The 15,530-nt window shown below is 52.7% G+C and overlaps 1 protein-coding gene across 1 annotated transcript; it reads left to right on the top strand.

The window, feature by feature from the left end:
- The first annotated feature begins 898 nt into the window (after nucleotides 1-898).
- LOC144601272 (testis-specific serine/threonine-protein kinase 4-like) lies at nucleotides 899-14,110 on the top strand. The gene is given in 5 exon segments (XM_078413296.1): nucleotides 899-1,090; nucleotides 7,987-8,139; nucleotides 8,515-8,640; nucleotides 13,830-14,013; nucleotides 14,016-14,110. Coding segments are annotated over 5 exon segments (750 nt in total).
- Nucleotides 14,111-15,530: the final 1,420 nt, after the last annotated feature.

Genomic DNA, 15,530 nt, shown 5'->3' with positions numbered 1-15,530 from the left:
CAGCGCCGCTGCTCTCCCGGGCCCCGGTGCCCCCCTCAGGCCGCGGGCCACCGCCTCCTCCACCGTCCCGGCGCCGCCGCCACCGCCGCCGCTCCCGCTCCCCGTCCGACCCTGGCCGCTGCCCTCAGCGCCGCTGCTCTCCCGGCCCCGGTGCCCCCTCAGGCCTCGGGCCTCCTCCTCCGGCCGCCGCCATTTTGAAACCTAGCAACCAGGATCCTGCAAGCCCCCCCCCCCCTCTCCCTCCAAGGACCCCACTCTCGGGGCGGCCGCCGCTCCGCCGCTCCCTCTTCAACACCACCCCTCCCTGATCCCCCGCCCCGGCCGGCAGTCACCCTCGCCCTCACTCAGACTCCCCGGCTGTGGAGCCCCGCGGCGGTCTACAAGGCGACGAAAGGCGGAGAATGATGGAGGTCGGGAGTCAGGCGCGCGCGCGGGGCAGCTCCGCCACGTCATCGGCCGGGCCGGGGAGGCGGGCTTCCTGCAGGTCAGCCAATCAGCGGGCAGAGCTTCCCCCTCCCTTCACTGTTTATTATCGTTTTATTGTCTGATTGCAGCCTCTTCTCCGCAAGAATCGGGGTCTGATTAGTTTTCACATTTTTAAATAAACATTTCCAAGATTGTCGACCCTGTCTGGTGATGTGTAGGGGCGGGGGGGGGGGGTGTAGGTCACGTGGGAGCCGAGGGGGACGTCATTGCGACGATCACGTGGGGATATGACTTCGGCGTGCGCTGACGTACGACGCTGTGACCACGTGGGGTGCAGCGATGACGTGCTGGCGACGATCACGTGGGGGGAGTGCAGCGATGACGATCACGTGGGATGCAGTGATGACGTCGTGGTGTCGATCACGTGGGGTGCAGCGATGACGTCGTGGCGACGATCACGTGGGATGCAGTGATGCGTCGTGGTGACGATCACGTGGGGCTGGCGATGGTCACGGGGGGCTGGCGGTGGTCACACGGGGCGGGCGGTGGTCACGCGTGGCGGGCGTTGATCACGCGGGGGTGGGCGGTGGTCACGCGGGGGCGGGCGGTGGTCATGCGGTGCCCGACCATGACGTGTGTGCGGATGAGGCGAAGCAATGGCCACGTAGGCCTAAGGTCACAGGTTCAAAGAGCAGAATTAGGCCATTCAGCCCATCAACTCCATTCCGCCATTCAATCATGGCCGATCTATCTCCCCCTCCTAACCCCATTCTCCTGCTTTCTCCCCTGACACCCGCACTAATCAACAATCTATCTCCTCCTTAAAAATATCCACTGACTTGGCCTCCACAGCCTTCTGTGGCGGCACGGTGGCGCAGCGTTAGAGTTATAATAATAATAATAATAATAAACATTTATTTTTTATAGCGCTTTTCCAAATGCTCAAAGACGCTTTACAAAAACAGTCAAGACATAAAAACAAACAGACAAACTATCCTGACGGAGAAGCGGCGAACAAATAGCGGCAGCGTCTCTCACGTCAGCGGTCCGGCAGTAGACAATAAACAACACAAGACACACAATTACTGCCTTACAGCGAATGCAGCGCCGGAGACTCAGGTTCGATCCTGACTACGGGCGCCGTCTGTACAGAGTTTGTACGTTCTCCCCGTGACCTGCGTGGGTTTTCTCCGAGATCTTTCGGGTTTCCTCCCACACTCCAAAGACGTATAGCAACATAGAAAACCGGTGCAGGAGTAGCCATTCGGCCCTTCAAGCCTGCACCGCCATTCAATATGATCATGGCTGATTCATCCAACTCAGTATCCATACCTGCCTTGCTCTCCATACCCCATGATCCCTTTAGCCACAAGGGCCACATCTAACTCCCTCTTAAATATAGCCAATGAACTCGGCTTCAACTACCTTCTGTGGCAGAGATTTCCACAGATTCACCACTCTCTGTGTGAAAAAAACTTTCTCATCTCGGTACCTAAAAGACTGTCCCCCTTATCCTTAAACTGTGACCCCTTGTCTGGACTTCCCCCAACATCGGGAACAATCTTCTGCATCTAGCCTGTCCAACCCCTTAAATTTTTTGTAAGTTTCTATAAGATCCCCCTCAATCTTCTAAATACCAGCGAGTACAAGCCGAGTCTATCCAGTCTTTCTTCATATGAAAGTCCTGCCATCCCAGGAATCAATACTGGTGAACCTTCTCTGTGGTGAGAATGTCTTTCCTCAGATTAGGAGACCAAAACTGTACGCAATACTCCAGGTGTGGTCTCACCAATGCCCTGTACAACTGCAGCAGAACCTCCCTGCTCCTATACTCAAAATCCCCTCGCTATGAATGCCAACATACCATTCGCTTTCTTCAGGTACGTAGGTTAATTGGCTTGGTAAATGTAAAAATTGTTCGTAGTGGGTGTTGGATAGTTTTAATGTGCGGGGCTTTCTTCACTGCTTGCTGTACCTGCATGCTTCCTTTCAGTGACTGATGCACTAGGACACCCAGATCTCGTTGTACGTCCCCTTTTCCTAACTTGACACCATTCAGATAATACTCTGCCTTCCTATTCTTACCACCAAAGTGGAAAACCTCACACTTGTCCACATTAAACTGCATCTGCCATGCATCCACCCACTCACACAACCTGTCCAAGTCACCCTGCAACCTCATAACAAGGACGTCCTTCCTCATACTCCTCCGTGCCTTGGAAGCTTTCAACCATTTCTACTTCAACGCCATCAATGCAATCTGGGGTATGTGCACCGCACCGCTCACTTCCTGAAGTCCATCGCATCTCCTTGTCCCACTGACATTGAAAGGTTATTGTCTCAACACCAGGACACAAGGATCTCAATCTCCTTCTTGCACTTTGCAATCTCACCACACATGGGAACCATTAAGATGCAAGGAACTGCAGATGATGGTTTCACCAACAACAACAAAAAAAAGACTCAAGTGCTGGAGTATCTCAGCGGGGTCAAGCAGCATCTCTGGAGAACACGGGTAGGTGACGTTTCGGGTCTGGACCCCTTCTTCAGACTGGACCCTTCTAACGAGTTAAACCGTTACTTTGGATCTGTCTTCACTGAGGAAGATACACACAATCTCCCAAATGTTCTAGGGGCCGGAGAACCTAGGGTGATGGAGGAACTGAAGGAAATCCACATTAGGCAGCAAATGGTTTTGGGTAGACTGATGGGACTGAAGGCTGATAAATCCCCAGGGCCTGATGGTCTGCATCCCAGAGTACTTATGGAGGTGCTCTAGAAATAGTGGAAGCATTGGAGATCATTTTTCAATGTTCTATAGATTCAGGATCAGTTCTGTGGATTGGAGGATAGCAAATGTTATCCCACTTTTTAAGAAAGGAGGGAGAGAGAAAACGGGTAATTATAGACCAGTTAGTCTGACATCAGTGGTGGGGAAGATGCTGGAGTCAATTATAAAAAGACGAAATTGCTGAGCATTTGGATAGCAGTAACGGGATCATTCCGAGGTCAGCATGGATTTACGAAGGGGAAATCATGCTTGACAAATCTACTGGAATTTTTTGAGGATGTAACTAGGAAATTGACAAGGGAGAGTCAGTGGATGTGGTGCTACCTCGACTTTCAGAAAGCCTTCGACAAGGTCCCACATAGGAGATTAGTGGGCAAAATTAGGGCACATGGTATTGCGGGTAGGGTACTGACATGGATAGAAAATTGGTTGACAGACAGAAAGCAAAGAGTGGGGATAAATGGGTCCCTTTCGGAATGGCAGGCAAGTGACTAGTGGGGTACTGCAAAGGTTCGGTGCTGGGACCCCAGCTATTTACGATATACATTAATGACTTAGATGAAGGGATTAAAGAACCATTAGCAAATTTGCAGATGATACTAAGTTGGGGGGTAGTGTGAATTGTGAGGAAGATGCAATAAGGCTGCAGGGTGACTTGGACAGGTTGTGTGAGTGGGCGGATACATGGCAGATGCAGTTTAATGTAGATAAGTGTGAGGGTTATTCACTTTGGAAGTAAGATAGAAAGGCAGATTATTATCTGAATGCGTGTCAAGTTAGGAGGAGGGGGAGTTCAACGAGATCTGGGTGTCCTAGTGCATCAGGTCAATGAAAAGGAAGCATGCAGGTTCGAGCAGTGAAGAAAGCCAATGGAATGTTGGCCTTCGTAACAAGAGGAGTTGAGTATAGGAGCAAAGAGGTCCTTCTACAGTTGTACCGGGCCCTGGTGAGACCGCACCTGGAGTAACTGTGTGCAGTTTTGGTCTCCAAATTTGAGGAAGGATATTCCTTGCTATGGAGGGCGTGCAGCGTAGGTTCACTAGGTTAATTCCCGGAGGATGCGGGACTGTCGTATGTTGAAAGGTTGGAGCGATTGGGCTTGTATACACTGGAATTTAGAAGGATGAGGGGGGATCTTATTGAAACATATAAGATAATTAGGGGATTGGACACATTAGAGGCAGATAACATGTTCCCAATGTTGGGGGAGTCAGAACAAGAAGCCACAGTTTGAGAATAAGGGTAGGCCATTAGAACGGTGATGAGGAAGAACTTTTTCAGTCAGAGGGTGGTGAAGGTGTGGAATTCTCTGCCTCAGAAGGCAGTGGAGGCCAGTTCGTTGGATGCTTTCAAGAGAGAGCTGGATAGAGCTCTTAAGGATAGCGGAGTGAGGGGGTATGGGGAGAAGGCAGGAACGGGGGTACTGATTGAGAGTGATCAGCCATGATCGCATTTGAATGGCGGTGCTGGCTCGAAGGGCCGAATGGCCTACTCCCTGCACCTCTTGTCTATAACATCACCCACCCACCGCCCTCCCAGAGATGCTGCCTGACCCGCTGAGTTACTCCAGCACTTTTGTGTCTTCTTTTGAGTGTACAATTAATACTCAACAGTATGGAGTAAAATACTCAAAACAAAAAAAATAAACAGTCTTGCATTGTTGCAGTTGCATAGAAAGTGCAGGTTAAAAAAAAAGTGCTAAAGTTTCATTGAGGTGGGATGGGAGATCAGGAGCTACGGCCTTCGGTTTAGGTTTCTCTCTCCTTCCCCTCCTCCCCCTTCCACCTTCTTTCTCGCCTCCCTCTCTCTGGTCTTCTCTCCCCTCCCGTCGCCTCCCCACTCTCCCCACCCTCGCCCTCCCCACTCTCCCCTCCCTCGCCCTCCCCACTCTCCCCTCCCTCGCCCTCCCCACTCACCCCTCCCTCGCCCTCCCCCACTCTCCCCTCCCTCGCCCTCCCACTCTCCCCTCCCTCTCCCAGCCCTTCGCTCCCTCAGTAACCTCTCTCTCTCTCTCTCTCTCCTCTCTCCCCCCCACACTCACCCATTCTTCCCATCCCACACTCTCTCTCTCCCACCCTCTAGCTCTCTCCCCTCTCTCACCTCCCTCCCCTCCCTCCCCTCTCGCCCCTCTCCATCCCCTCTTTCTCTAACGATCTCTCTCTTTTCGCTCCTCTCACCCCTCCCCTTCCATCTCCCACTCCCTCACTCCACTCACTTTCTATCCATCTTTATCTCTCTCTACCTCCCCATCTCCCTCTCTCCCTCCCTTAGTGACCTCTCACAGTCGCCCCCCTCTCTCTGTCTCTCTCACTACATCTCTCTCTTTGCCCCTCATTCTCTCTCCGTCTATCTATCTGCATTCTCTCTCTCTCTCTCTCTCTCTCTCTCTCTCTCTCTCTCTCTCTCTCTCTCTCTCTCTCTCTCTCTCTCTCTCTCTCTCTCCTCCTCTCTCTCTCTCTCTCTCTCTCTCTCTCTCTCTCTCTCTCTCCAGTCTCTCTCTCTCTCTCTCTCTCTCTCGCTCTCTCCTCTCTCTCTCTCTCCTCCTGCATTCTCTCCTCTCTCACTCTCTCTCTCTCTCTCTCTCTCTCTCTCTCTCTCTCTCTCTCTCTCTCTCTCTCTCTCTCTCTCGCTCCCTCTCGCTCCCTCTCCCTCCCTCTCTCCCCCTCTCCCCCCTCTCCCCCTCTCCCCCTCTCCCCTTCTCCCCCTCTCTACCTCTCTCTCACTCACTTTCTAACTATTACTATCTTGACCATCTCTCTGTTGTAGGAAGGAACTGCAGATGCTGGTTTAAACCGGAGATCGACACTGGATAATGCCGGAGTAACTTTTCACACCTTGAATGTCCTTATCTCTGTGTCCCCCTCTACCCTGATTTAGTCTGAAGAAGGGTCTCGACCCGAAACGTCACCCATTCCTTCCCTCCAGAGATGGTGCCCGTCCCACTGAGTTACTCCAGCATTTTAGAGTCATAGAGTGACACAGCGTGGAAACAGGCCCTTCAGCCCGACTCGCCCACACCGCCCCAACAATGTCCTAGTCCCCACCTGCCTGCGCTTGGTCCATAACCCTTCAAACCCGTCCTATCCGTGTACCTGTCCAACTGTTCTTAAACGATGGGATAGTCCCCAGCTTCAACTACCTCCTCTGGCAGCTTGTTCCATGCACCCACCACCCTCTGTCTGAAAAAGTCATCCCTCAGATTCAATAGACAATAGACAATAGGTGCAGGAGGAGGCCATTCGGCCCTTCGAGCCAACACCGCCATTGAATGTGATCATGGCTGATCATTCTCAATCAGTACCCCGTTCCTGCCTTCTCCCCATACCCCCTGACTCCGCTATCCTTAAGAGCTCTATCTAGCTCTCTCTCGAATGCAATCAGAGAATTGGCCTCCACTGCCTTCTGAGGCAGAGAATTCCACAGATTCACAACTCTCTGACTGAAAAGGTTTTTCCTCGTCTCCGTTCTAAATGGCCGACCCCTTATTCTTAAACTGTGGCCCCTGGTTCTGGACTCCCCAACATTGGGAACATATTTCCTGCCTCTAACGTGTCCAACCCCTTAATAATCTTATACGTTTCGATAAGATCTCCTCTCATCCTTCTAAATTCCAGTGTGTACGAGCCCAGTCGCTCCAGTCTTTTAACATACGACAGTCCCGCCATTCCTGGAATTAACCTGGTGAACCTACGCCGCACGCCCTCAATAGCAAGATTCCTATTAAATCTTTTCACACCTTACATTTCCTTATCTCTGTGTCTCTGAACCTTGAACCTATGTCATCTGGTCCTCGATTCCCCTACTCTGGGTAAAAGACTCTGTGCGTCTACCCGATCTATGCCTCTCATGATTTTGTACACCTCTATATAAACATAGCACAAAAAGTAAGGAAATTTGTGTTTGGTGGATGATTTCTTTGTTGTAACAATGCTTCTTGGCAATAAATCTTATACCGTTGGAAAGCCTGTTTATTTCCCTTTTAAATGGTGCCACATTTGTAAGGAACATGCATTTGTGGGATGAGCAGCAGAGCTGAGTATATGGGATGCGCCCATGAAAAATTTGCCAAACTCTTCTCTGCAATGCCAAACAGCTTATTCTGCTGTTGCTATTGACTCTTGTTTTGAGCTTCTGGTACCCCAGGTGCTGACAAGAATGGGATGCCTTCCCACAACAGTGTGTGACCAGGCTGGTGACCAGCATGAGGAGGAGGAGGTGCCAGGCTGGTTGTGGCTGTGTATGGTTCTTCCACACGCTTCTGTGGCTCCTGTTTATTAAATGAATAAATTGTTAAATTGCCAATATGTCTTGTTTCTTCAGACTTCAATCATCCAATCCACCAAACACACCGAACAAGAGTCGATGGCAGAATAAGCTGTTTGGCATTGGCAGAGAAGATTTGGCAAATTTTCATGGCGCAACCCACATACTCAGCTCTGCTGCTCATCCCACAAATGCATGTTCCTTACAAATGTGGCACCATTTAAAAGGGAAATAAACAGGCTTTCCAACGGTATAAGATTTATTGCCAAGAAGCATTGTTACAACAAAGAAATAATCTACCAAACACAAATGTCCTTACTTTTTGTGCTATGTTTATAAAGATCACCCCTCATCCTCCTGCACTCCATGGAATAGAGACCCAGCCTACTCAACCTCTCCCTGTAGCTCACACCCTCTAGGGTGTGTCTATCTTTGACCATCCCTCCCTCCCTCAGTGACCGGTCACTCTGTCACCCCCACCCCCAGGGGGCTTTGTGACTTCACAGAGGCTCAGAATCGCCCCCACCCTGGGGAGCGGCTCCCACTCTGTGGTCACGACGGTCGGCCTGAGGGTCTCCCCCAGCACCGTCTCCAGCCTGCCCGCGACCCGCCGCCCCACGCCGCCACCTCCGCCGTCCGACCTCCGACCTCCGCCTCCGGCCCGGCGGCCATCTTGTCACCCTTCAAAAAACCCTCCCCGTCTTTCCCCCCCCCCCCCACCCCACCCCCGGACGACCCTTCTTCCCCCTCCCCTGTCAACCCACACACACACACACACACCCCCCCCTTAAAGATGTGCGAGGGGCGTTAAGGATGGTTCCCCGGGAAAAGCCCCGGCTTGAGGGCCTCCCATCACGAGAAGGGAGGGGGCGGTGGGCGGGGGAGGAGGGGGGAGGAAGAAAGCCCGCCGTCATTCTCCTGAGACTCTTCCACCCACCGCCCTCTGCCCTCCCCCCCCCTTCCCCCCTCCTCCTCCCCTCCCCTCCCCTCACACTCCCGCCCTCCGAGGAGAGTACACATGGCCAACTCGCAAGGCCAAGGTGGTCTCGTCCATCCTCGAGAAGCACGGCTTCCAACTGGGGCGGGTACCTGGGCAAGGGGCCTACGCCATCGTGTGGGAGGCCTACTTCAAGAAGTGGAAGACCAACGTGGCAGTCAAGGTGCGTAGGAAGGAACGGCAGGCGCTGGCTTAAACCGAAGGTGGACACCAGGCCGGCACGTAGAGTTTGCCGCCTTGCAGCCCGCAGGCCCGGGTTCCATCCTGACCGCGGGTGCCGTCAGCACGGGAGTTTGCACGTTCTCCCCGTGACCTGCGTGGGTTATACTCCGAGATCTTCGGTTTCCTCCCACACTCCAAAGACGTGCAGGTATGTCGATAAATTGGCTTGGTAAATTGGCTTGACATTGCCCCTAGTGTGTGTAGGATAGCGTTAGTGTGCGGGGATCGCTGATTGGCGCGGACCCGGTGGGCCGAAGGGCCTGTTTCGGCGCTGTGTCTTTAAAACTAAACTAAACTAAGCTAAACAAAAAGCTGGAGTAACTCAGCGGGTCAGACAGCGTCTCTGGCGAAAAGGAATAGGTGACGTTTTGGGTCAACAGGCCCTTAAGAGTCAACAGGCCCTTCGACCCAACCTGCCCACACCGGTCACGATTTTATACACCTTCACAAGATCACCCCTCATCCTCAGCCTGCTCAACCTCTTCCGACAGCTCGGACCCTCCAGTCCTGGCAACATCCTCGTAAATATTCTTCAGACTGACAGACAAGAGATGTGTAGATGGTGTAGCAGAGAGATATAGAACAACCGAATGTGAGAGAAGCAAAAAGTACGGTCATGAGGTCATACGTGATAGGAGCAGAATGTAGGCCAATCGGCCCGTCAAGTCCACTCCACCATTCAATCATGGCTGACAGAAACATAGACATAGAAACATAGAAAATAGGTGCAGGAGTAGGCCATTCGGCCCTTCGAATGATCAGCCATTCAATATGATCATGGCTGATCATCCAACTCAGTATCCCGTACCTGCCTTCTCTCCATACCCCCTGATCCCTTTAGCCACAAGGGCCACATCGAACTCCCTCTTAAATATAGCCAATGAACTGGCCTCAACTACCTTCTCTGGCAGAGAATTCCACAGATTCACCACTCTCTGTGTGAAAAAAAACTTTCTCATCTCGGTCCCTAAAAGACTTCCCCTTATCCTTAAACTGTGGCCCCTTGTTCTGGACTTCCCCAACATCGGGAACAATCTTCCTGCATCTAGCCTCTCCAACCCCTTAAGAATTTTGTACGTTTCTATAAGATCCCCCCACACAATCTTCTAAATTCCAGCGAGTACAAGCCCAGTCTATCCAGTCTTTCTTCATATGAAAGTCCTGCCATCGCAGGAATCAATCTGGTGAACCTTCTCTGTACTCCCTCTATGGCAAGAATGTCTTTCCTCAGATTAGGAGACTAAAACTGTACGCAATACTCCAGGTGCGGTCTCACCAATGCCCTGTACAACTGCAGCAGAACCTCCCTGCTCCTAAACTCAAATCTCTCTCTCTCTCTCCCTCCTAACCCCACTCTCCTGCCTTCTCCCCGTAACCCTTGACACCCGTAATAATCAAGAGTCTATCTATCTCCACCTTTAAAATATCCACTGACTTGGCCTCCACAGCCTTCGGTTGCAAAGAATCCCACAGATTCACCACCCTCTGACTAAAGAAATTCCTCTCATCTTCCTAAAGGAACGTCCTTTAATTCTGAGGCTGTGCCCTCTGGTCCAGACTCTTCCACTAGTGGAAACATCCTCTCCACAACCACTCTGTCCAAGGCTTTCACTATTCTGTACGTGAATAGGTCCCCCTCATCCTTCTAAACTCCAGCGAGTACAGGCCCAGTGCTGACAAACGCTCATCGTAGGTCAACCCACTCATTCCTGGGATCGTATCTCGTAAACCTCCTCCGGACCCTCTCCAGAGCCAGCACGTCCTTCCTCAGATACAGGGCCCAGAATTGCTCCACAATACTCAAGCGCGGCCTGACCAGAGCCTTATACAGCCTCAGCATTTCACCCATTTTGGTACTATAGCGCTCATTGCGTTCGCCTTCCTTACTACCGATTCGGTTGTAACGATGATAAAGGAAACAGGCCATCGTTCGGCTGTGGGCTAAGTGAAAACGAGCACTGACAATGGGACTGAACAAGACGACTTTGAAGCTGGTACAATAGACAATAGGTGCAGGAGGAGGCCATTCGGCCTTCGAGCCAGCACCGCCATTCAATGTGATCATGGCTGATCATTCTCAATCAGTACCCCGTTCCTGCCTTCTCCCCATACCCCCTAACTCCGCTATCCTTAAGAGCTCTATCTAGCTCTCTCTTGAATGCATTCAGAGAATTGGCCTCCACTGCCTTCTGAGGCAGAGAATTCCACAGATTCACAACTCTCTGACTGAAAAAGTTTTTCCCTCATCTCCGTTCTAAATGGCCGACCCCTTATTCTTAAACCTTGGCCCTGGTTCTGCGACTCCCCCAACATTGGGAACATGTTTCCTGCCTCTATCGTGTCCAACCCCTTAATAATCTTATACGTTTCGATAAGATCTCCTCTCATCCTTCTAAATTCCAGTGTATACAAGCCTAGTCGCTCCAGTCTTTCAGCATATGACAGTCCCGCCATTCCGGGAATTAACCTAATTACGACTTGGGTGGGGGAAGGCACGGAGAACGAGGGGATGAAATAGTTCGAGAAACCAAGCCCAATCTGTGACGCCGTTCCTCCAGTTTGCGTTTGGCCTCACTCAAGCTTTTCCGTTTCAATTTAGTCTATTGTCACGTGTACCGTACAGTGAAAAGCTTTTGTTCCGGCCAGCGGAAAGATCCGATCAAGGATAGTCCGAGGGCCACCAAGGAGGTAGATAGTAGTTCAGAACCGCTCTCTGGTTGTGGTAGGATAGAAACATAGAAAATAGGTGCAGGAGGAGGCCATTCAGCCCTTCAAGCCAGCACCGCCATTCATTGTGATCACGGCCGATCGTCCACAATCAGTAACCCGTGCCTGCCTTCTCCCCATAATCCCTTGATTCCACTAGCCCTAGAGCTCCATCTAACTCTCTCTTAAATCCATCCAGTGATTTGGCCTCCACTGCCCTCTGTGGCAGGGAATTTGGATGATTCAGAGATGGTTTAGTTGCTGATCACAGCCGGGAAGAAACCGTCCCTGAATCTGGAGGTGTGCGTTTTCACACTTCTGTACCTCTTGCCCGATGGGAGAGGGGAGAAGAGGGGTGACCGGGGTGAGACTGGTCCTTGATGATGCCTGCTGGCCTTGCCGAGGCAGCGTGAGGTGTAGATAAATGGAGTCGATGAAATGGAGTCTGAAGAAGGGTCTCGACCTGAAACGTCACCAATTCCTTCTCTCCAGAGATGTTGCCTGTCCAGCTGAGTTACTCCAGAATCTTGTGTCTATCAATGGAATGGATGGGGAGGGGTTGGTTTGTGTGATGGTCAGGGCTACGTCCACAATTTGCTGCGATTTTCTTTTCAGTTTAGTTTTAGTTCAGAGGTACAGCGCAAAAACAGGCCCTTCGGCCCACCGAGTCCGCACCGCCCAGCGATCCCCCACACACTAACACTATCGTAAACACACACTGGGGACAATTTAAGATTATAGCAAGCCAATTAACCTACAAACCCGCACGGCTTTGGAGTGTGGGAGCAGACCGCCGATCTCAATAGACAAATGGTGCAGGAGTAGGCCATTCGGCCTTTCGAGCCAGCACCGCCATTCAATGTAGGAAAATAACTGCAGATGCTGGTTCAAATCGAAGGTATCACAAGATGCTGGAGTAACTCGGCAGGTCATGGCAGCATCTCAGGAGAGAGGGAATGGGTGACGTTTCGGGTTGAGACCCTTCTCAGACTGAAGAAGGGTCTCGACCGGAAACGTCACCCATTCCTTCTCTCCAGAGATGCTGCCTGACCCGCTGAGTTACACCAGAATTTTGTGATACCGCCATTCAATGTGATCATGCTGATGATCCACAATCAGTACCCCCGTCCTGCCCTCTCCCCATACCCCCTGACTCCGCTATCTTTAAGAGCTCTGTCTAGCTCTCTCTTGAAAGCATCCAGAGAATTGGCCTCCACTGACCCCTTATTCTTAAACTATGGCCCTTGTTCTGGACTCCCCCAACATTGGGAACATGTTTCCTGCCTCTAACGTGTCCAACCCCTTAATAATCTTATACGTTTCGATAAGATCCCCTCTCGTCCTTCTAAATTCCAGTGTATACAAGCCTAGTCACTCCAGTCTGTCAACATATGGACAGTCCCGCCATTCCAGGAATTAACCTAGTAAACCTACGCTGCACGCCCTCAATAGCAAGAATATCCTTCCTCAAATTTGGAGACCAAAACTGCACACAGTACTCCAGGTGCGGTCTCACTAGGGCCCTGTACAACTGCACACAGTACTCCAGGTGCGGTCTCACTAGGGCCCTGTACAACTGCACACAGTACTCCAGGTGCGGTCTCACTAGGGCCCTGTACAACTGCACACAGTACTCCAGGTGCGGTCTCACTAGGGCCCTGTACAACTGCAGAAGGACCTCTTTGCTCCTATACTCAACTGCCCTTGTTGTGAAGGCTTGTTTTTCCTCGTCTCCGTTCTAAAATGGCCGACCCTTTATCGTTGGGGAAAAGCCCACGCGGGTCACGGGGGAGAACGTGCAGACTCCGTACAAACAGCACCCGCAGTCGGGATCGAGAGCGCTGCAAGGCGGGGACTCTGCCGCTGAGCGTCCGCCCTTGGGCGGAGACCGTTCCCGGAATGGCGGGGACTGTCATATGTTGAAAGACTGGAGCGACTAGGCTTGTATACACTGGAATTTAGAAGGATGAGAGGGGATCTTATCGAAACGTATAAGATTATTAAGGGGTTGGACACGTTAGAGGCAGGAAACATGTTCCCAATGTTGGGGGAGTCCAGAACCAGGGGCCACAGTTTAAGAATAAGGGGTTGGCTGTTTAGAACGGAGACGAGGAAAAACTTTTTCAGTCAGAGAGTTGTGAATCTGGGGAATTCTCTGCCTCAGAAGGCAGTGGAGGCCAAGTCTCTGGAATGCATTCAAGAGAGAGCTAGATAGAGCTCTTAAGGATAGCGGAGCCAGGGGGTATGGGGAGAAGGCAGGAACGGGGTACTGATTGAGAATGATCAGCCATGATCACATTGAATGGCGGTGCGTACGGGCTCGAAGGGCTGAATGGCCTCCTCCTGCACCTGTTGTCTATTGTCTATTATCTATTGGAACGGTGGAACCGTGACGCATTGCCCGGATGTGTAATGCCTTTCCAGGTGCTGCTGAAGGAGAAGGCCGAGTCGGAGTTCCTCACCAAGTTCTTGCCCCGGGAGATCCAGGTGTGGAAGACGCTGAAGCACCCGAACCTCATCAGCTTCTACCAGTCGATCGAGACCACCAACAGGGTGTACATCATGCTGGAGCTGGCGCCCGGTGGCGAGGTAATGGATCGCATCCGCATGAAGGGCCCTGTGACGAGAATCAAGCCGGCAAGTGGTTCGAGCAGCTGTGCCAGGGCATGGCCTACATCCACAGCCGCGGAGTGGTGCACAGGTGAGGGGGTAGTGCACAGGTGAGAGATGGTGCACAGGTGAGAAGGTGCACAGGTGAGGGATGGTGCACAGGTGAGGGATGGTGCACAGGTGAGGGGGTAGTGCACAGGTGAGGGATGGTGCACAGGTGAGGAGGTGCACAGATGAGGGTGGTGCACAGGTGAGGGATGGTGCACAGGTGAGGGTTGATGCACAGGTGAGGGGTGGTGCACAGGTGAGGAGGTGCATAGATGAGGGGTGGTGCACAGGTGAGGGGGTGCACATAGGTGAGGGATGATGCACAGGTGAGGGTGTGATGCACGGGTGAGGGGTGCATAGGTGAGGGATGGTTGCACAGGTGAGGAGGTGCATAGATGAGTGGTGGTGCACAGGTGAGGGATGGTGCACAGGTGAGAGGGTGCACAGGTGAGGGGTGGTGCACAGGTGAGGAGATGATGCACAGGTGAGGGGTGCACAGGTGAGGAGGATGATGCACAGGTGAGAGGTGGTGCACAGGTGAGGAGGTGCATAGATGAGGGGTGATGCACAGGTGAGGGATGGTGCACAGATGAGGGGGTGGTGCATAGGTGAGGAGGTGCATAGATGAGGGGTGGTGCACAGGTGAGGGATGGTGCACAGGTGAGGGGGTGCACATGTGAGGGGTGCACAGGTAAGGGGTGGTGCACAGGTGAGGGGGTGCACACAGGTGAGGGTGCACAGGTGAGGGGTGCACGTGTGAGGGGCTGCACAGGTGATGCACAGGTGAGCGGTGGTGCGGAGGTGCACAGGTGAGGGGGTGGTGCACAGGTGAATGGTGGTGCACAGATGAGGGTGTGGTGCACAGGTGAGGGGTGGTGCACAGGTGAGGGGGTGCACAGGTGAGGGGTGGTGCACAGGTGAGGGGGTGGTGCACAGGGTTGCCAACTGTCCCGTATTAGCCAGGATATCCGGTATTTTGGGGTAAATTGGTTTGTCTCGTACGGGACCGCTCTTGTCCCGTATTAGGCCCAGGGGGCGCTGTAGGCCCAGACCCTTTAGCCCCGGACGCTGTTGGTCTAGAGTAAGACGCTGTAGGCCCAGACAGTGTAGGCCTGGATACTGTAGGCCCGGACGCTGTAGGCCCTGACGCTGTAGGCCCGGACGCTGTAGGCCCTGACGCTGTAGGCCCGGACACTGTAGGCCCTGACGCTGTAGGCCCGGACGCTGTGGGCCCGGACACTGTAAGGCCCGGAAGCCGGGCGTTGCCTAACGGAGGTTCCATAGCAACCCGCCTCCCGGCCCGGGCGGCCGTCATTGGTAGAGTGGGAGCACGTGGCCGCTGGCTGGGTGAGATCACGTAGGGTGTGAGGCGGTGACGTCACCTTGTCCCGTGTTTGGGAGTGAGAGAAAAGTACCATTAGCACATTTGCAGATGATACAAAGCTGGGTGTCAGTGTGAACTGTGAG

Source organism: Rhinoraja longicauda, chromosome 16 (genome assembly GCF_053455715.1).
Source record: "Rhinoraja longicauda isolate Sanriku21f chromosome 16, sRhiLon1.1, whole genome shotgun sequence".
Classification (NCBI taxonomy): Eukaryota; Metazoa; Chordata; class Chondrichthyes; order Rajiformes; family Arhynchobatidae; genus Rhinoraja; species Rhinoraja longicauda.
Note: the sequence above shows the minus strand (reverse complement) of the source record. Positions and strands in the feature narration are given on the sequence as shown.